This window comes from Paralichthys olivaceus, chromosome 3, assembly GCF_024713975.1.
Source record: "Paralichthys olivaceus isolate ysfri-2021 chromosome 3, ASM2471397v2, whole genome shotgun sequence".
Lineage (NCBI taxonomy): Eukaryota > Metazoa > Chordata > Actinopteri > Pleuronectiformes > Paralichthyidae > Paralichthys > Paralichthys olivaceus.
In genome coordinates, this window is record NC_091095.1 from 24882910 (window position 1) to 24904809 (window position 21900).

General features: G+C 40.1%; 1 protein-coding gene across 7 annotated transcripts in view; it reads right to left on the reverse strand.

The window, feature by feature from the left end:
• Positions 1-2397: 2397 nt before the first annotated feature.
• The window catches only part of ect2 (epithelial cell transforming 2), a 36890-nt gene continuing 17387 nt past the window's right edge, over positions 2398-21900 (reverse strand). For 4 of the 7 annotated variants that reach the window (XM_069522559.1, XM_020081277.2, XM_020081278.2 and 1 more), the window contains 13 exons: positions 19872-19991; positions 19704-19772; positions 19305-19415; positions 17867-17963; positions 17528-17609; positions 15802-15880; positions 14509-14628; positions 13318-13456; positions 12738-12892; positions 11596-11703; positions 9649-9783; positions 6935-7511; positions 3608-3747 (listed from right to left, as the gene is read on the reverse strand). In XM_069522559.1, the coding sequence (XP_069378660.1) occupies positions 6966-7511; positions 9649-9783; positions 11596-11703; positions 12738-12892; positions 13318-13456; positions 14509-14628; positions 15802-15880; positions 17528-17609; positions 17867-17963; positions 19305-19415; positions 19704-19772; positions 19872-19991 (1761 nt within the window). In that variant the 3' untranslated portion in view covers positions 3608-3747; positions 6935-6965. Of the gene's footprint in view, positions 3748-6934; positions 7512-9648; positions 9784-11595; positions 11704-12737; positions 12893-13317; positions 13457-14508; positions 14629-15801; positions 15881-17527; positions 17610-17866; positions 17964-19304; positions 19416-19703; positions 19773-19871; positions 19992-21900 lie in introns of all 7 variants that reach the window. The other 3 variants (XM_020081281.2, XM_069522560.1, XM_020081279.2) reach the window with 1 other exon arrangement.

The window sequence follows — 21900 nt, forward strand, 5'->3', positions numbered from 1 at the left end:
CTGAGTTTTGGTCATTCTTAGATCTCCTCTGAAAACTCACAGTAAAGAACTCCATCACGTGAAGACAGAGTCCATTGAGAGAATTCAATGTCAGGCTGCTCTCTCTCATTGGAGTCCCGTCTCTTCGCTGTCATCCATTTGTGGAAGGGAAACGTGTTTTTCTCTGCGTCGTGGGCAGAGCAGAGCATCTACACGAAGACATCTCCCTCAATGACAGTATTTATTGAGACTGTGCTGCATAACAGAGTTTTTGGACTGTGTCCTTCCTCATGATGGTACCTTGGAGTCTGTCGCTCTGCCTCCTCCTTTTAGCCCATTTCCCTTTTCGTTTCACCCCTAAACAGCCAGTCAGAGGCACTTTGAAGTGAAGGCAAAGGCAAATATGAAAGGAGCGAGTGTCCTCCATGACGAGGTGCCTTTTTATTGTAGCTATTCCCCAGTCTCGCCTTGCCTCGGGCCTGCATGGCACTCTACCTGCAGTTGCTCGCTCGGCAGTCTGGCACGTTCGGTGATTTATCCAGGAGACAGATTATTTTATAAAGCTTTGAAGAGGGTGCATGTGATGAGGACCAAACAGGAGACACTTCCCTTCCCAGCGAGCCACCATGACATAAATACCTATGTGGCTAAAATGAAATATAGGCTCACCATTCAAAACACACCTGGGCTGACTGTGAGGAAATCAGCAGTGTGTGAGGTGGGTAATGTGACTACATTTAAACTGATGGCAGGAGGACAAACATGTGTCAAAGGTCTGACTGTGCAGACATCACAGCTGGACGTCCACTGGCTCTTAATGTGCAGAAGGACCCTGCTTTTAAACAATCCTTATTTCATTTGCCCCATCCTGCCACCCATATTTAGACATTTCACAGTAACTACTAAAACTGGGACTGTCCACACTGAGGACAGTGATAAGGTAGAAGCAGCCGTGTGTCTTTTTACTCCCCAAAAACGAATGCACATGCTGCTTGACCGAGGTTTTTACATCTAAGATGGAAATGCAACTGCATTTGTTCCCAGAGGAGACAAAATGAAAATGACGAGCGCCTTCCAGGAGCTTTAAAGGGATAGTTCACCAAGTGCAGTGTTTTGTGGACTCAAACATTTCACCCACCCCACCATCGGCATAGTGGTAAGCAGATGAGTGAATTTAAATTTTTCTGTGAACTGTCCCTTTAAGAAGCTTTCAGACATGCACTTAACTCCGGATAATCGGCCCAGCCCCCTGGTAATAACTCCAGATGATGTCATAATGAGCCCATGTGGGAAAACAGCAGGAGATTCTCCCGAGGATTCAGGTGAGTGTGTTGATGAGGTTTCGAACAAAAACAACTACCATCTCAGGATGAAAAGGGAGTGTCACACATGTTGAAGACACTGATGATGTCAAGAGAGCTTTTGGTAATAAGGGCTGATGCTGGTGTTGATGTGCTGTCATGAAAAACACAGGATCTCTGCAGCAGAATTAATGTTATATCCTGTATCGTCTGCTGCACCACCCCTCACCTTAACACGGGGAGTCTCCTGCTGTGTTATTCATATCTGAAAGACAAACAGAGGACAATCTCTGGAGTTCATATCAGCAAACTATAGATGAAGATGTGACCATATTTCATGATAGTTACACAAATGCTGGAAATTCCAAAGGGTAACTTGATAGTGAATTATAAGTATTATGTACCAGTCAGTAAAGGGCTCCATGGTAAGAAACTGCTGTCGCTCTGAAAAGGAAAAACTAAAAGTTGTAATCATCGGTGATCACATTCCATAAGTTTTTGTCCGTTTGCCAGTGTTTCTGAACTGGCTTCACTTTCTTCAAACACCCGCCGGACTCTGGTTCAGCAGTGAGTTTAAACAGCAGCTCTCATTTATGAAGCATAGGGAAAGTCAATTTTTGTAAGAGGATCCAAAAACTTCAGAAGTATCTCCAACATCAAATGAGTAAGTACAGACAGTACTGAGGAGCATTCAAGAGCTCCCTTCAAAGTAGAATGCAAATCACAAACAGGCTTTCAAAGACCACTGGAAACTCAAGTGGAAACACCAAGAATGTTTTGCAAATAAACATTTCAGGCTCTGCTGAAGCAGTTTAATTTGTTAATTATCAACTTTATCTAAGATAAGAGTGATTGTGGCAGAATGAGGTTCAGCTTTTAAGAGATCAGTGTGAACATTTGCTTATATTCAAATAAACCTTGTGGCAGGATTTGTTTGACTTGACAGAGAGAAAGTCTAACTCCAGGACATAAAGATGAAATCAAATTATTTATTTTTACACAACTGACTTGGCACATCTAGTCAGCTCCCACTGCTAATGAACCAAATAAATATGCTCTAACGTGGTAATGGAAGACAGGTACACAGGAGTGAAATAAAAACGCTTAAATCTTCAGGTACGTATTTAAGTGCATTTAATACAGAGATCAAACAACAGGAGATGATTTAAGCTCAGAGCAGCAAAACAACATAAAAGTGGGAAAAACATAAATTAAAACGAGAAAATAGAAAACTGGTATAAAATGTATTCATCCAGAATAAATATGTACACTGACGCAGAATCCCTTCTTGGAATAGACACAGACATACTGTAAAAACATATTTTTAAACGTGAACGGCCGAACAGGAAGTAAGAACTTTAAGCACTTTTATTCTTCTTGACCAAATCTCTTAATGTTAAAATAGAAACTTTAAAACAGCTGGAAGGCATCATAGCTTTTCATAAGGAATGTGTTAATTATAATCATATATCAGGTGAAATTAAATCAAACCCCTTTACAACAAAACACTAAATGTAAGCTAATATGAAGGTCTCTCACTAAGTCAGTTAATTAAAAGAGCTGTGGCCCAGTTAAGGTAAGAGGGATCAGCTGTAATGAGTCCATGAAGCACACACAGAGGTTTACAGCCTGCATGTGTTACCTGTCACCTGTGTGTTGTTGTAACTTGCACCGAAGCACTTCAGCATATTCAACTAAATATTGATTTACTTCAGCAAAGCTCAGTGGAATATAACAGGAATCCAGAGGACAGCATGAGGCGTCTGTATCAACCACATCGTTGTCAAAGTAGTTAGTGTTCTTCACTGGACAATGGCAACATATGTACAAAGAATATGGAAAGTGTTTGTTAAATAATATTAAAAATGAGTTCTATCAAGATGATAAGAAAATGCAGACAAAAAGAAAAACATCCTTCATTTGTACGTGTGAGGCACACGCCTGTATCCGCGAGCATGGTGTAGTACCGTTTCACTTAGCTCCTCGTGATACAGTCTTCATTCAAGATCAGACGAGGTGTCGGTGAATAATCATATGATAGGTGTCAGGTTAATGAACAACTGGCATATTGTTTCAACCATACTTGGCCAAAGCTCCAGCCAGGACGTCCGTTGAGCAGTTGCTGGAGGACTCTGATACTGCCACATATCAGATTGACGTCCACAGCTTCAGTGCACTTCTTTTTCCAAATTCGTCTGGATTTTGAAAGTCTGTCAAGGGCTCCAGTATGGACAAATACTGCTCTGCCATACTATACATGTAGTGTTAACTTTGGACACACGAGCCTGTCTTCTCACCTCCTGCTGGTGATGTCAGTCAAGACAAAAGAGGTGAAAAGATGGCTGGACCTCTACAGGTGCTCCCATGTGGCTGCGTCTCAGATAAGGTGGGTGGTTGAACGACTGAATGTGTGGTACTTCTTCTCAAACATGGAAGGCAGATGGACCATGGAGGGTGAATGGCGTGCCTGGACACAGAAGAGAGGACAGAAAAAGAAATACTCAAGATAAAATATTAATACCCAATAATGTTTTTACAAGGATCAATAAAGTTTATTGAAACTTGGGTTTCATTTAATGTTTTTGGCCATTCTTGTTATTGGTAATAATAAAGTACTGTCCATTTTAATTGCAGAGATCTATAGAAGCTGTGACAACTCAACATTTAAGTCCGATTTGGCAGAAACATGAGCAGTCAGATAATCAGTGTAAACAATCCTCTATAAGAAAACAAAGGTGAAGTGGAAAACTGTCCATTGTAAATTTCGATCAGTTTACAGACCAACCTCCTACTTACACTATTATAGAGACTGTACACTGTAGCTATGTTTCCACAACATCCACTTGGAACAAATGTGAACTAGCATGCATATTGTTTGAATTCATTTAAATGCCACCCACGTAGACCGGTGAATGTTTTATCAGTTCATTTGTACCGAATCTGCTGCCTCACTCGAGTTGAGAGCTCCAGCCTGGTTCCACACCTCTGTGTCACTGCTGACAAATCCCCCACTTCACCAGGATTTTAAACATAAAATGACAGTTGAGTGTCATTATCATGAGGCTGCAAATGGGCGACTTTTGAAATAGCTGTGCCGGTAATACAACTGTAAGGGCCTGAGTTAGCTCCTGTTTGCCTCAACATCTGTGCTGCTCTTAGTGCAGGACAAAGAGGACAAAAATAACCCTCAACAATGTAAACCGGACAAACTGGATTTCATTTTTCCACATATCTGAATGGTAATTTCAATTTCTATTTGAAAAAGAAGGAGCTAGGGTGCATAAAGCAATCCTGTACAGATACATTTGAATGTGCATTGCTTTTAGTTTCCAATACAGTGGTTTAAATAATTCGGTTAAACCTGACTGAGTGTTCATGTTTGCTGCCCCACCAGACTCATTGCTTTGTTGCCACGTGGCCAGATCCCGTCTAAAACTTTGGTAAGTACAATTTTACACACAGAGCAAAAAAAAAAAAAAGAGGTTATAAAATTTCAATAAATTTCAAACAAATCTTGAAGGACCTCCAATCATCACCAGGAGAAGGTATTACTGGAACAAGAGAGCATGGCTGCTCACATGAACGTAGGTTAAGTAGTTTTCCACTCAGTCATTACACTATTTAATACCAGCATCCCAACTCCCTTTAGCTGTACACTTTTAAAAGCCTGTGCAATGAAATTGCCATGAGAGCAGCGAGTGTGTTAATGAGTTATGAAGGTATAAAGAGGTTGGTTTGCTCCAGACCCATCACTCAGACGTCATGACAAGAACAGACCCAATCAGCGAGCAGTTGTCTAGGTCATTGTGTCTTTACATCCGTTTCACCTGTTTTCAAACTAAAATGGAGCCGGCAGCATTTCCAAACTTCCTTATTTTAGTTGCTCTAAAATTCTTGATTAATGTGGACGCAAGGTGTATCTGTGGAGTAGAAGCGTATTCAATTGGAAAACCTAGTAGTTTTGTTTGCTTTCACGACGTCCTGCTATGATGATGCGGCCGTGCTCACGAGCACAGAGTGCTCTGCTCCTTGAGAGGCTTCTAGATGCCCAGCAAATCAGAACAAGTGGAGGGCTGAGCTGTTACCTGCCAGTCAGAGGTTCACCTGAGGGGCTGCACAACAGGCAGTTTGAGATAAGTAAGGACTTGTTTGAACTACGAGTCACGCAAAGCTACACAAGCTCACTACTCCCATAATAAAAATATGGAACTAGTAATGAACTTAGTAGTAGTGAAAATAATTTAAAAAATACTTGGTCTGATTATGTGATACCTCTGTCAAGTGCTGTGGTAGTAATGAACTAGAAATCAAAGCATGCAGCCCAGGTATCCAGGCGACAGGAACAAGGATTCGATAATTAGGATACGTTTTCTCTTCTATATTAATTTGCTGTGAATAACTTTCAAGTTCCATTGAAATTAATGAGAAAAAGTTCGAGATTAGCAACTTATACCCCACTAACAAACCTCAGTATATTTTGTCCATGAATGTGAATGCTTGAAGACATATTGATATGCAAGATGGAGTAAAACTGGCACCTGTGTTGTGCTCACTGGCAGGTTGCAATGAACAGGCTTGTGTTTGGTTTATTATGAAATGATTAATCTCCAAAGAGGTAACACTATTATTTAATTATATCAAACCCCATTTGTTGCAATGAACAGCTTCCAGGCAGCTAGAGCAGCGCCCATACAACTGGGAAGCGGTTAAATGGCTGAGGTGAATAAGGGACGTAACAGCGCTTAGAAACTGTCACATTGGGTTAAAATGGAGGACAGGTGACCTACCATCAGATAGAAAAGCTCAGATGAGAAGCCAGCCCAGCTCCATGAATACATTGACATTTTCATTCTAGTAAGCAGTTTTTTGTGAACAAGCCAAAACACACAAGGAGCACAGCATCCATAATTAAAGGCATGCCGTGACATTTGGATATTTACTCCTGATATTTTCTTCAATTGGCAACTTTACTCATTAAGGTTCTTTCTAATGGAACTAATTAGACCGAAACAAGTCTTTAAACACAAATGTAAACCTATTATCGCCTGTTCATTTGAAGGATTAACAATCAAAGCAACACTTTTTGTTGATGGATCTGCCTGTACTCAGTGGCGTGAGGGAAATTAAATATTCAAAATGTGACAGCATGCCTTTAATGGAGCCTTTTCCCCAGGCTGAGGAAAAGCAGGCATCTGCCTTGACAAAACTCCTTAATGTTCCAGCTCACAGATTTCATATGGTCCACGATTAAGAGCAGCCACCAAGTGAATATTCCCAGCCACCACCAGTTAGTTACCTGGGTGATTCAGAGAAACCCAGTGATTCCAAATCAACCCTTAAAATCTCTGCCCTTAACACTAATGCCAATCTCAAGTGGGGAGAAACATTACACCCACACCTTTGGAATATTTCTAAATCCCCTTGAATGTAATCATTAAGGTTTAGAGTTCATTTGTTGAGCAGATCCTCATTAATCTGATCTATAATCAGAGTCTCAGCTTCTAAGGAGTTGATTCGGGACAAGAAATGCACCAGTGGTATATGCATGTTAAAAGCATTAAATAAAGGATGCAGCAGGTTGTAAGGAGAGATTGAAGTTTAAATAGTATTGGGAAACCTTTGGTTGAGACTAGACAACAATAACGTTTGCTCACATCAGGCTCCGGGATTGATTTTAGCAATGGTTTAGAGCAGAGTCTCCCTGCGATGACTGGTCAGCACAGCCTTGCGTGGGTCCAAGGGGACTTGGGGATCTCTGCATGATTCAGACAAGGTCCCCCCTTTGACATTAACAGACTGAGGAGCCAGGGACCTAAGCTGGAACCCTAGATGGTGCTTGGATACATGCTGGCTGGATTTTGGCTGGGTGATTTTGTAGCTGAGCTGAGTGGAGTTTCGGGTGGCTGGAATTGAAGTGGTGGAAGTGATGGACTGCTGTGAAGTGGGGAGGCTTGAAAAAACTTGTCCTGGTTGGGTCAATAATGGAGCATGAAGAATGGACGTGGGTTCTCGGGCACTAGGACAATATTTGGCAGAGGGACTTTTGCATAACTCAGGGGCGGTGCTGGGACCAGGGCCATGGGCAGGGTTTTGGGTTGGGCTACAGGGGGTACGGACACAGACAGGGACCCTGGCTCTGACAGGAGGGTGATCTAGAGAGTTTGAGCGCTGCACCACAGCAGTGCTCTTGGCAGAATCACTCAAACTGAATGTAGAGGCAGAGCGAGACATCTAGAACAGAGGGGAGACACATATGGAGCACGTATTTACATATCATGAAAGAAAACAAGGCAAGACAAGTAGGCATGCTGAAATAAAATACAAGGAGAGAGGAAATCTTCAGAAGGTGAAACAATAAGACAGAAAAACGTGTCTTCATCTGGCAGAGTAAAGATGGAAGGAGTGGGAGAGAATGTAATCACAATGTAAGACAGAAAAATATCAGGCTTTAAATTTTCATGCAGAGAAAGGGAGGGTGGTAATTTGTAACTCACATACCTGGAAAAATTATTATTGTAGAACAAATTATAGCCTACACTGATTAATTGTTCAACGTTCTAATAATCACATTTCAATTAGCGACTGACTGTTACACAACCCGCTCCCTCCCACCTTTCTCATCCCACCTTTGTCACAAGTACTCTCCACTAAAATTGCATTATGCAAGTTTTATCCTCACCTAAAACAAGATCAATTTTGCAAACAGCTTTCCCTAAAGTTTATTTCATTCATATGTACGTAAAATAATTTGTCACCTACTTTATCGAATTTAACAACAATTACCTGAAGCCTGTAACATACACATCAATAAGAGAGGTACATTGTTACATGTCATTCTGTCCTCTGAGAGAAAATTAGTCATGCACATGTCATGTCCTACCTATAAACATAGTATGATAAATTACTATTTATAATATCAATACATACACTTATGGTTAAAGTGTAAAATATCAAGCCTCAGTTCGATTTCTCATTTAAGTTTGATAATTTTACATTGGCCAATATATCATACCAGATATTTTGTATTCATTAATATTGGCATAAGCCCCAAAAATCCATATAGTTTGGACTCTAGTTATATTGTATGTGTTTTAAACACTAGTACACCAGATGCCCTATCACTGCCTAATCTTCTGCTTCAACCCCACCAATCTCACAAAAATACAGTATTGTGATCTTAACCATTTTAAACACTGGCAATATCAGAAAATAGGTGAGGAAACTGCTAGGATAACACAACCATACTAAAGAGCAGAGACAAATTCCCAGCGCATTTAAGAAAACAAGCCCATTTCCTGCTTTTTAATCAAGTTAGATGAAAGCAACTGACACCGATTGAAAGCCGTTTCATCATGGACTGAACGAGAGATCAATTGCCTGTTTCTCAGCAAAAGGAGAAAGAGATGGAGCGAAAAGTGGGGATTAGGAACAGATGGACAGAGAGACAGAAAGAGAGACAGCATCAAATGTTTCATGTTGCTGAAATAAAGGCATCAATGCAGGAACACTGTGTCAAACATCTTGATTATAGAAGATAGGATTTATGTAAGCAAAAACACATATATTGGTCTTTCAACCAGAAGAGATAATGAAACCATAAAATGAAAATTCACTCATTATTTACTCACCACTATGCCGATGGAGGGGTGGAGTCTTTGAGTCCAAAAAAACACTTCTGGATTCTCAGGAGTGAACAGTGTTGCAACCAAATCCAATTCAGTTGAAGTAAACAGGACCCCTTCTTCAGACGTAACAAAACAGAAAAAACCCACAACTTGTCTCCATCCTGCTCGTGTGGTGTCAACATTTACATCATGTTTTAAGCCTAACTGTCCTCTGATAGCCTCTTCTGAGGCTTGTTCACGCTGCACGACCATACACACTCTTCCCAAGGGCAAGAGCAGGGTGCATGTTCACATCGCTACGTCCACTAGCATTGCTACTTCTGGTAGTGGACATTTAGGCTTAAAACATGGTGTAAATTACGCCATTTTGAGTCGAATATGAATGTCGGGTCTTGCGGACACTTGGATGACACCACAAGTGCAGTATGGAGGCACATTATGTTTCTTTTCTGTTGTTTTATTACGTCTGAAGAAGAGGCAGCCTTGGCTGCAATACTGTTTACCCCTGAGATTCCTGAAGTGTTTCTCAAACACTTCACCCACCTCCATCGGTATTATAGTGATGAGTGGATAATGAGAGAATTTTCATTTTTCGGTGAACCATCCCTTTAATGAGGTCCTGATCAAGACCAAATGAAAAAAGAGACACTTGAAGTTAATATGGCTGTTCCATTGGTACAGCCCATGTTGTCTTCCCACTAACACATTGATGATGGTTTCTTTCAGCATATGAACAGACTTACAGCCAATGTGGAGCTGCTGCCGATGCGGGTCTCATAACTCAGCCTCTGGGTTTTCTCATCTGGAGTACTGTTGGCCATGAATGCCCTCTGGATCACACGCTTTGGGGTCTTGGTGAATGAAAACGCCCTTGTCACCTAGCACACACATACCCAGAGAATTTCAGTGACTAATGTGCTTCTGTTTTTTGTTTCACACTCATTTTATAACACATCACAAACAGTTACAACAGCAAACTTAAACATACATTAGAAAAGTTTGTATAAGTTTCAGGGGTGAATTTAAGTTAGAAAGTAAAGTATGTATATCTGTGCTAAACATTGCAGATGCAGTTTGATAGGTATGGTAATGGGAAGTGGTTCAGTAAAGGTTGCACTTGCATGCAGTGCAAACTTTGTGTAAATCAAGTTATTACAATGTTTATTTGAGGTTAAAAAAAGCATGTAGATAATAAACGGCTACATGAGCTGCACTGTGTCACGAGTCACAGTCTGTGACATGAACAGTGACCGTCTATGTTGACTTGCTGTAGTTTAGGGGAAACTTTGAAATCTTTTGGTTAAATTAAGTAATAATAACTGTTGAAATTGGTTTAATCGGTAGTAACACTATGAAAAGCAGGAGAATAATCCTTGTCATACCAAAACTTGAGTAAGGACAGAGAGAAAGAGATAAAAGAGACAAGAGGAACAGTGATGTAGTAGCATCAATGTTGTTGAGGACATCCCGCCACCACCTCTGCCTGAGGACTTAACTGATGATTGAGACAACATATGTCTCCAAACACTGGCAGTTAATGGGCGGAATTTATAGTCACCAGAGGGGAGTTACAAAGTCAGGAAATCATTGGATTACCCATGTGCTGGATCAGTATACTCAAATATTGCACAAATTTGTTTTTCCTTATGTTTGGCAAATAAGACATAAAGAAATAAATAAACAAATGAACTAAGAGACACAGGACTGACATTTGGGAAATGTACATTACATGGTTCAGTGTGTAGAATTTAGTGATATCTAGTGGTGAAGTTGCATGTTGCAGCTGAATACCCCTCACCCTCCCTTTCCAAACCTGACAGAGAACTTGTGGTAGACTTCAGCTGTCATAAAAACTCAAAAGGTGTTCATAAACAATAACAGCTGTTGACCACTTAATATGTGGCCATTTATTAAGTTACTTAATAAACTGTGAATCAGGAAAAATGATAGCTTTGTAAAACTAAGAAAAATGTAATTGGTGGAATGCTTGGTAAACCATAATGCACCTTCGCCCTCCACCTCTTTAACCTGACTGAACTCGATTGCTGCTCCCTCAAATATATTTATATAGTATCGTTAAGGAGCTGTAAAGTCAGATATCAAATGTCTTGTGCATAATTTAATTCAAATATTTTTGTAATTGGGCATGAAAATGTTTGCATATCTAGAAATCTTATGACCTGAACTACAATAAATAAGTCTGGTCAGTTTGAACTAGGACTGTACCCAAATGTTCAGAGTAAACAACACTTAAACACCTAAACAATTTTAAATTTTTCTTTCGCTTGTGGTTTATGTTTTTATTTAAATTTTTATAGATGCTTGATAACAGATCGCTCCATCTTGTGTCAATCGTACAGGACAGCAGTGGAGATGGGTGTTACGGCATCTGGTTTAAAAGTAGGTTAGCCAACCTTGCTAACGTTTACAGCACTGGAGTTGAAGCACAAGCAAATAAAGCGAAAGATAAGTCATGCTGCTTCGTGTTGCCGCCCTCCATTTCATCACCTGTCTCTGTGTCCGTCAGAGATAATATACCAGTTAAGCATATTAAAAGTACATGTCAGTCTGGATTTCTGTGTAAACACAACTCAGCTATAAAAAAGTGACTAAATGAAATGCAGGGATCCCACTGACCATGACGATGTGCAGTGGAGAAGATGCTGATGCTTTCACTCTTCAATCTTTACCTTTTTAGATGTCTTCTTAATGGCCCTGGATGCTTTACTCAGGGTGCTGTCCATATCCTTAGTGCTGACCTGCAGTGAGTCTGGGTCTGTGCACTGAATCATGTCCTCCTGGTGACAAAATGGATACAGGCTCAAACTCTATACAATAAATCATGACCAGAAATTCATGTAATCGATGGAAACGCTCAACATACATGATACTTTTCTGTCAAAACTGCTGAAAAGGGGATGAGTAGTAGGATTCACACAATCTTTACTCCCCCCCTGCAGTTTCTTTTAACAAGCAGGGCTCCATCTCGTTGGTATTCACATTGCAGCTCTGACTTACTGAAAACAGCATTGGGAATGCAGCTGTGAGGCACACAGACCAGAGGCCTACATCGCCCCCTGCTGCCGGCACTGCTAACAGCTGAAAGCCTCTCCTCCACATCTTCCAGTAGATTCAATAATCATTAAGCTTAATCAACTCTTAAGTCACTTTTCCATAATTTCCCCAAACTATTAAAAGGTTTGCAATGTTACATGTTATTCCTACTCTCAAAAAGTCCCATTGAAAGACCAAAACCAATTAGGAAGAGATAAAACTTGGTATTACCCTTGGAGACTCTAATCCTCTGTGCTATAGAACTCTGCTTTTGCCTAAAGACGCTTTAACAAACACTTCAGCCAGCCACGATGTACCTCTGTAACCATGAGCATGGTCACTGCAGTTTATTTTCTCTTAACCCAAAAACACTCACCAGAGAACTGACTGTGTTAATACGCAACTGAAAATAGTCAAAAATAAATCCAGTCTTTCTTCCTCACTGATCAAGAAAAAAAGAAAACACAAGAAAATGCCTGACATTTATGAAAATCGGAGTCTGTTGTTTGTCTTGGTAACAGACAGACACACATACAAACATCAGCTGCAGAGTGATTTTTAATAAAGTAATTGAGAGAATGAGTACATGTGTTCTGAAAAACCTTATTGTCGGTACTTGTTACCACGTTTTAGGACTTAAAGGTGGCAATGAGAGCAAGACTGAACCAACTATCAGTGTAATGTGAGGAAAGCTGAGCTATCACAGCTTCTGTCTGTCTGCCGATCTGTCAAACTACCATACTTTGTTTTCTTTGTGTGTAAGTGTGTGGCTTCTCACCGCATCAGCCCTGCAGATGGTGTTGGCAACATGGCGGCAAAGTGTTCGCAGCCAGGCGCTTTTAACCGTGTCCTCTCCGGCCAGTTGGAAGCTGAACAACAAGTTCTCCTGTTCGGTCGGAGGGCGAACCACCAAGGCGAATGCATTCACACAGTCTGAGGGGAGGAAGTGAAAGAGCGACAAGGACAGACAGTGACAGAGTGAGACAGAAGATAATAAAGAGTGACAAAAAAGGGAAAGCAGCCAGCGGAGATTGAGATGAAGAGAATGAGAGAGAAAAGAATGAAGATGATGTTGGGAGCATGTTTGATGGGGAAAAAGGATGAGAAACAAATGGAAAGACAAAACAATTATGTGCTTTATCCAAACTCCTTAAACATCAAACATTACTTACTGTTGTTATCTGTGTTCATTGTTCACATCAATGAATGAAAAGTCTTGGTGCTAGTTTGTCATTGGTAACATGGGTATTAAACAACATTTGGCTATTACAATGGAGTTCACGTTTGATCATGAAACACTCCTAAATTGAGGGTTCAACTGTAATAATTTTGCAGCGTGTGCACGTTGTCACTGTTACCTTCTGTGTCCTGCAGGTCCAGCACTCTGCGGATCTGCGACAGTGGCATCAGTGCAATGTGTTTGAGTGGTGGAGGGGGTCTTGTCTGTCCCAGTGGACTCTTAAATGTATTGATCACTTTGTGTCGCTTCCTTGCAATCTGCACACACAAACACACACATTGTGCACAAAATGAGACGACAACTTCTGAGGTAAATGAGGACAAACTTCTGAACAACATCCTGTTTGCAAACAGCATGCGAGTCTTTGCAATTGAGAATTGAGTGTTTGTGCATTTTCACAGTGGGGAGGTGAAACTATTGCTTACTTGGCAATAAATCAATGAGGCATTTATAGAGGTAAACGATGCAACTCATTAATGTCACATTAATTAGGAGCTGAGAGAGGAGGGAAGGAGGAAGAGCCAGAGATGGGAGAGAGGATAAAATAGGACACCACGTTATAGGTCATTGTTATTTTGGCAGGGTGAGTGTGACTTAATCAATGATGAGTGTTGATGGAAGGGGAAAATGAGGCCACCCACTCTAACACAACTTTCAGTCACTATACATACAGGAAGACATGGCAAGCGATCAGGAGTTCGTGTGTGCGGCTGTTTAACACCAACTCACAAACAGCTTAGGAGGTGTCACAGACACTCCTGAATCAGCGCCACCACCCACATTGACACTTTCATTACTGCCTGCCATGCTCATGTGCTGCCCCCCTTTGCTAATTAACACACAATGACTGTGTCAGCAATGATAGACTGCACACACATGAATTTCATCACTTTTTCAATCTTGCTATTTTGCCAATGGCTCCTTTTCCTCCTCACCACTATGTGCACACAAACCTTAGCATGTGTTAAAGAATATGTTGAGAATCAAGACGAGTTTCCTCTACCAAACAATGTAAAGAGAAAGAAATATGCAGGAGAGGAGGGTATTTATAAAGGCTTTCCCCAACTCTGATGTTTAATGTAGTGATATTGGAACATCCTCTTAGGGCTTTTGCTCTGTCATTCTCTTTACTAACCTCTACACATTTGAGGGGTCATGGTGAAAATGATCTTCACGTTAAAAAGTTGAACATGGATGAAGAGTGAAGTAGGGTTATTGGTAGTTTACATGTCAGGGCAACCAATGGCACAGCAGGTAAATTAGGTGAGAACATGTTTCATGTAAGATAGTCAAAAGTTTCTATTCCCACCTCGAGGCAGTCATTGAAGAGGAAGAGGGTGACATTTTCTCCACGGTCACATGGCTGGTCTCCCAGGGCAATAGTTTCCACTCGGTTAACCAGACTGCGGTGGGATGACAGCAAGTTGGCCTGTAAAGAAGTCAAAGTGATATTTGAGGTTGCTATGTTGAAGTATATTTCTATCCCGTTATGCTCATATAATGTATATGTTTCCCTTTACGCTGTAAAGAAGAACTAGTGCTGAAACATCATCTGATTTGACTTAACTGTCAAAGTGATTCAATCTCTCTGAACATATTTTTGCTTGTTCACCAACTACAGTTACAGTTTCTTCACAAAGACTTCAGAGCTCTTCACTTTTTGCAATTTCTTATCGTCTTGTATTTAATTATAAATGAAAATAATATTTATTTAAATAATTCATGCACAATGACAAAGTGAAAACATGTTTTACTAAGATGTAAAAATACATTTTCATTTAAAATGTTTTAACAGAGACTTATTTCAGTACTTTGGGAGGCTGGGGTTCTGGATGTAAAGCAGGTTGTTAATTTAAAGGTAATTTTTCTTTGGGAAAGACACTGAACCCAAAGTTGTGTGTTAATGGTTGAGAAGTGCTGCAAGAAAGTTTGGGTGAATGGGACTCGTGGTGTAAAGTGATTTGAATGGTTGTCAGGACTACAAAATGCTATATAAATGCAGCCCATTGACCAATTTACTTTGTAAAAGCTCCTGTGGCAGCTCTAACAGCATCCAGTCTTCATGGGTAAGTCTCTACAGGCTTAACACATCTCAGTTGATCCATATTCTCCAGAGAGATCCTCTGTGGTTAGGTGAGTCTGTGAACATCATATTCATCTCTGTGGTGACAGAGACTTGTCTTGTCTGTATTCACAAGGTCATAGCTGTGCTGAAAGGTGAACTGTTGCCCCAGTCTCAGGTAGCGAGCACCAATCATCATACATGTCTGTCTGGCAGGCTGTCCCTTGTCTGCAGAAGATGTCTTTAGTTCTGTTAGAGTGACTGTTGGGTTTTTGGTCAAGTCCCTGATTTCTGCGTGTTCACAATATTATATAATAATATTATTACAGATGTCGACAGAGTCTCTTTGACTTCATGGCTCCTTCATTGCCCAGACATGCATTGTGGATTGTGGGACCTTACATACACAGTTGCATGTCTTTTTAAAGTAATTAGTTGCCACAGATCGACTCCAGTCAAGTTCTAGAAAGACGTAGGAAATGCCCTTAATAATGTAGTAAATAACAGATTGTAGTAAACAACAGAAATCCTCAAACTTACAGGACAGCCATCAACTTCATAAACAACATCGAAGATCTGCTTCTGGCCCTCAGTCTTTCTCTTGTCCTCATTGATGTGACTGGTTGGGGAGAAACGACAGAGGAAGTTAGAAAATGGAAGAAAAGTGGGTGTTCATCCCACTGGTTCTAAAACAAAACTGATCTCATGTGAACTCCGAAAAGTTGGACAAATGATTGATTGTCTAAACTTTTGAATTTTGACAATCCATCAGCTGTCTATGTGAAACTCACAGAATAAACTAGGAGTTTAACCCCAGAATACCTTTTGTATGTACTCCTAATGTTATGCAATTGTAATGGTTTGTATTAAGGAATGACATTTACTGATGATATTAAGTAGCAGTAGGCTTGGACGGTACGAGGGTTTATATATACTGTGTTTGTTTTAAAAACTAGCCTGCTTGTTTTATCATCAAACAGTTGGTATAAGTGAATCCCTGATTGATTAACACTAACCCACATGATGCAGCCCACTCTAATGCACCGGACTGTGAACTGCAACAGTAACACTCCACAGGCATGCATTAGATTTGTTGCAGTAGTCCTAATGGTCAGTCCAACTATGGAGATAGCTATGGGACTTGACAAGCATTTAGTCTGTATGAATGTGACTGTACCAATATTTCTTAAAATGTTCAGAACAGTCTCAACTGCACTCAATGAGCACTTTATTAAGATCGCCATATTAATACTGGGTAGTTCCTCCATTTGCTCTCAAAACAGCCTCAGTTCTTCATGTCATTGATTCTACAAGATGTTGGAAACTCTCTTCTGTGATCTGCTTCCTGAAATGACTGAATCACATCATCTCTGCACATTCATGCTGCCAATCTCTTGTTCTACCATATCTAAAACGGTTCTTCTGGAATCACATCTGGTGAATATGGAGTTCATGAAACTAACTGTCATGTTCATGAAAACATCACACAACCAGCAGTGGCAGACTGAGCTGTTGAATCCGTGGATTCATGCTGCTGATATTAGTTTGTGACTCCCCCAGCTGCAGCCTCAGCAGAAATCCAGATTTATCAGATTGGGTACGTCTTTAACTGTCCAGTGTTGGTGAGATTGTGTCATTGCAGCTTCACTTTTCTATTTTAAGTTGGAGTTGCAGTAGAACCATCCACCTCAAGGTTGGACGTGTTGTTCATTCTTAATCAATCAAATTCTGCTTCTCTGCTCATCACAGTTGTAAAGAGTGATTGTCAGCTCCAACCAGTCTGACCAATCTCCGCTGACCTCTCTCAGCAACACAGAACTGCTACTCACTGGATGTGTGGTGTTGGATTCTTTTTTTTTTTCTTCCCAAAAAACTTTAGACTATGCTGTGTGTGGAAAATCCAAGAGATCAGCTGTTTCAGAAATACTCACAACACTGACAAAGATGTGATGTGAGATAACTAAGGCTCCTGATCTATATCTGCATGTTGTTAAACATGACACTGCTGCCACACTGATTGGATGGTTGGATAAACAAGCAGAAGCACAAGTTTGGTCCTAATAAAGTGCTCCGTGAGTCTATATCAAGCCTTAAAAATCTTGGTTGCTGCATCTTGGCTCAACACGTTAAATTATTCCAAGTTCAACCTACATAGTATTCACGGCTTCGGATGATAGGAGAAAGTTCACATGAGGTGCTGGAAACGATCAAACAATGATGGCTGTGTGATCATCACAAAAGAAAGAGTGAGGTCACACCAACTCACGTCATGACTTCTTTCAGAGAATCAATTGCTTTCTCCAGTGTTATCTTGTCAGGGTTGTCATCTGATGTATGTTTCTTTATGTCTGCAACGGTGGAAGAAAGGAAAAGTTTGGAAGGAAGAAGGCAGACAGGAAGAGATGAAAATCATGTTGAGAAAGGTGAGAAGAAAAGAATGGAGAAGAAGGGAAATTACAGACGGGTATCAGGAGCAGATAGGAAGCAGGTATGGAAGGAGATAAGGAGTAAAAAAGACAAGGTCAGATGTAATTAGCATAGAAAGTCTCTTTTTTCTTAACTGATTTAACAAAGGTGTGTATATGTGAGTGTGTGTGTGTGTTACCGTTAAGAAGAAGAGCCACACTAGGCAGTCTCTGTACAGGTCTAATCAGCAACTCCACCAGTGTCTGCCTGCCACACTCTGGTTTAGATTGGTTGATCTGGAAAATGAAAGCATGAGTGTGACATGTGTGTTTGTTTTAACCTAAGTGACACATCGACATGGTTAAGAAAAGTTTGCACTATATGCCCACTGCATTAATCACTCAATGGCCCTGTTCAGACCTGTTTCAACATCTGTCTCTGGTGGTCCGATCACAACTGGACAGATAAGTACACAGTATACATCAGTTTACACCTGGTGTAAATTGCTCCACGTGTCTCCAGTGAACCAGTGTATTCACACCTGAACTTAAAGCTGTCCTCTCATGACTATTACTACTTTCTGTACTGTAATGCTGTGCTCACACCAACCATGTCTGGCTTCCTGAAAATTTGTGTTTACTGGCACGAGCAACATGAGTTAACGTAACCATTTACCTGTTGTCCGGAAAAGAAGAGAGGAGTACTACTGTCTTAACTGTCTTAACTACAACTGCTGCACTGTACCTATTGTAAACCTGAATTTCCCAGTGTTCTCTGGATGACTGTCATTTCCAGATGAGGCTGACCAGCAGCAGGTTTGATCACAGGCTAGCTTGGGTCGGTGCCAGGACCTGTCTCTGTGAGTTTCAGTTTCCAAGCTGATTGGCTTTTGCGGCACGTATATTATTCGCTTGATTTCAAATATTTCGAGCGGGTTAAGTGAATGTGTCAAGTTTTGCATCTATTCGTGGCTTTGCATCAAAAAATGTTGCTTTGCATTTGGTGTGAACCAAAAAAATTAACAACCCATAAAAAGTAAAAAAAGAATCCTTTGCAATTAAGTTATAATTTATATTTGCAGTTTGTTGAGCTCTAGAAGGACTGTACAGATTCTCCATGTCTGAATTTAACAGTTGAGTCAATCGCTCGTCTCTGGAAACTTTAAAAGTTACTTACTGTACTAGCCAGACATGGGAAGGAATTGTTGTATATAGGGGATACATGTAATGATCTTTCCTTCTAGCCCACTGTTCAGCTATTATTGCATTACAGTCTTATCACTCCCATGTATACTAATTAAATTAATATTTTCACACTATGTCTTCTACCCTGTCAGTTAATTTAAACTACTGCTCACACATTGGCTTCTTGAGGGATCTAAAATTTAAAAATTCACTGATGTATAAAACCAAATATCTGCTATTGTGCCACATCTACTGCAAAAAATGTCATTTACTCATTTTAAGGGATCATCAGCCAAAGAGATTGTTTACCACTGGTCCCAACTATCTCACAGTTCTCACAAACGTTTTTTCCAGTTTTCTTGGTCACCCCTTATGCAAAATGTATCATTGTGTGAAATCCACCAGTCAAGCACACGCACAGTAGTACATGCAGTACAAATGCAAAGGTCATACCTTCAGAAAAGCATGAAAGCGTGGCTTTTGTTTCTCACACTGAACAACAGTCTCCTTGCTCATTTCAAAAAAGTTGACAAACGGTGGGTAGGCCTTCACCAGCTCTTTAGACTGGAAAGAGAAGATGAGGATAGGTCAGAAACATCACGCGCACACACCAGAATGAGGTTTCACACAGGGGAGAAAATAATATTTTGTTGCATTGAATGTTTCATGAAAAATGTGGGTGATTTATTCAAAGTAATTTGACTAAATTTTATTTCAGAAAAGATGCACAATGTCTTAAATACATACTAAATAAGATTGTCCTCTAAACAGATATGAGTGTAAGAGCAGCCATATTAACATGCAAATAAGCAAGACAAAATGAAACACCTGCATAGTAACAGGTGAACTCACATATTTGAGAATGATGTCTCCTACACTCCTTTCCTCTCGCCAGTCTGTCAGAAGTTCCTCCAGGTCATGCTGATGAACAAAGCATCATACAGAGAAAATAACAGGTCAACACCACCAGCTCAAAAGTTACACCACCACCACAATAAGTTGTTCATTTGGACACAATACCTTTATTCTGGTGTGAACATCATAGATGTCTGGGATGCTGCCGAATATTGTCTTTATTTCTTCTTGGGCCAGGATGGGTCCGCCAACCTGACTCTCTTTTTCCAATGGATGATGGAAAAGCTTCACATGAAAACAGAAGTGTTAAGACACAGAACACACAAACAGAACCAACATCAGGCATTAAAATCAACGAGTACTTCTCTCATTTGTGTCCAAAGCCTCGGCATCAGTGTAACAATAGGCTCCACTACAACAGCAATATCGCATATATAACTCATCTTCACACTGTATTTTCAAATAGGTTGTGTCTGAAATCACTCACTAACCCTTACTTCACTATAAAGGGACTTCTATGTAGAGGAATATATATTATGAGCTTATCTTCAATGAAAATAAATCTTAATCTACATCTATAAAAAACACTTTCAGACTACTCAACGCATATTCTCTGTGCCAGTAATTACGTCATTATCACAGGATTATGAAGTGAAAAACAAAATCTACCAGTGGAAAAATCCCACAGTAAATTTAAAGTGTTTATTTCACACTAAGCATTAATACTTGTTAAAAAGGACTGACCATGTTTCAATGTAAAAATAAAGTTGTTGCCACAGTTTGTTCTCTGATGCTCTGCTCGTATTTATATTTGTATGACAAGTCAGGCTGTTCCTGCTGCCCTCTCTCCACTCGTAACATCGTTGAGCGCAATGCGTGAAGGTATATAACGTCATGTTGTTGCAAGGTGTTGTTGCCTATGAAACCTTTGCAGCCATTTTGATATGAATCAGTAAGGTAAACGAAGGATATGAACACATCAATGCAGGCTCAGCACAAAAACATCATTATGTGATTAGTATCTGTGTTTACCCACCATCTCGTGCTTCAGTGGCTACAATGAAGAACGTCTATTAGTTCACACTGACAAACCAAGAGCAGTAAACATGAGGTTTCAGTTGTGGTCACTGCCAACTATGGAGAAATCTAATTCTATAGTCTGACAGCAAGTCCTCCATTGCTTTACTGCACTTACACAGTAAATGTGCTTCTTCAAGAAACAGCTAATAATGAATTGAAACTGCAACTGGACCTAAATACTGATGACTGCAGAAACAGGACAAAAATAAGGCGTTTTACCATAATATTTGAGTTTGTGGACACAATAATAAAGCTCTTGAATTCCTACTAAAGCTATGTAGCTGCCATGATTACATTGTGCTAACTGCAAACTAGTCTCGCATTTCAAGGGATAGTTCACCCAAAAATGACTTGTGCGGTGAGTGCGCGCAAACATGAACGCAGCTGCGGAATAGGAGGTTAACAGTAGACATTTAGGCTAAAAACATGGTGTAAATGATGCCAGTTCAAGTTGAATTTGCATGTCAGGGCTTAAACACCAAAGGAGTAGCATGGAGGCATTTTATGTTTTCTTTCTGGGTTTGTTTTACATTTGAAGAAGCGGTCACCATTTACTTCAATTGTATTGGATTTGGCTGAATTGCTGTTTACCCCTGAAACTCCAAAATTGTTTCGTGGACTCAAACACTTCAGCTACCGCTTCCATCAGCATGGTGTTGAATAGATAATGAGTGAATTTAAATTTTTTGTGAACTATCCCTTTAATCAGACTTTCCACGGGTCAACTTTGGATCAGGTAAAATCTGCAATAGCGAGGTAAGTTATATTATATATTATGATATTTTGCCCATTTCCAACTTTATTTATTTAACTACTAATGAAAATAAACACAGCTATATAATCAATGATATAAGCATAATTTAAGGATTTTTTTGATAACCAACATTTATGACAGAACACAAAAAAGCCATAGCATATTTTAACTGTAACCAACATATTTGCAATCAACCTGTGTACTTCTGAAAATGAAGTCTAATGTTCAGTCAACCATATGCTGCCTATCTGAACATATACTTTATAGACTGTTGTTAGCGAAAAGGGAGTATGGATTGTCTATGAGAAGCAGTAATCAACGGCACTACAACTCAAGCCTAGCTTGCAGTGATTACTCCAT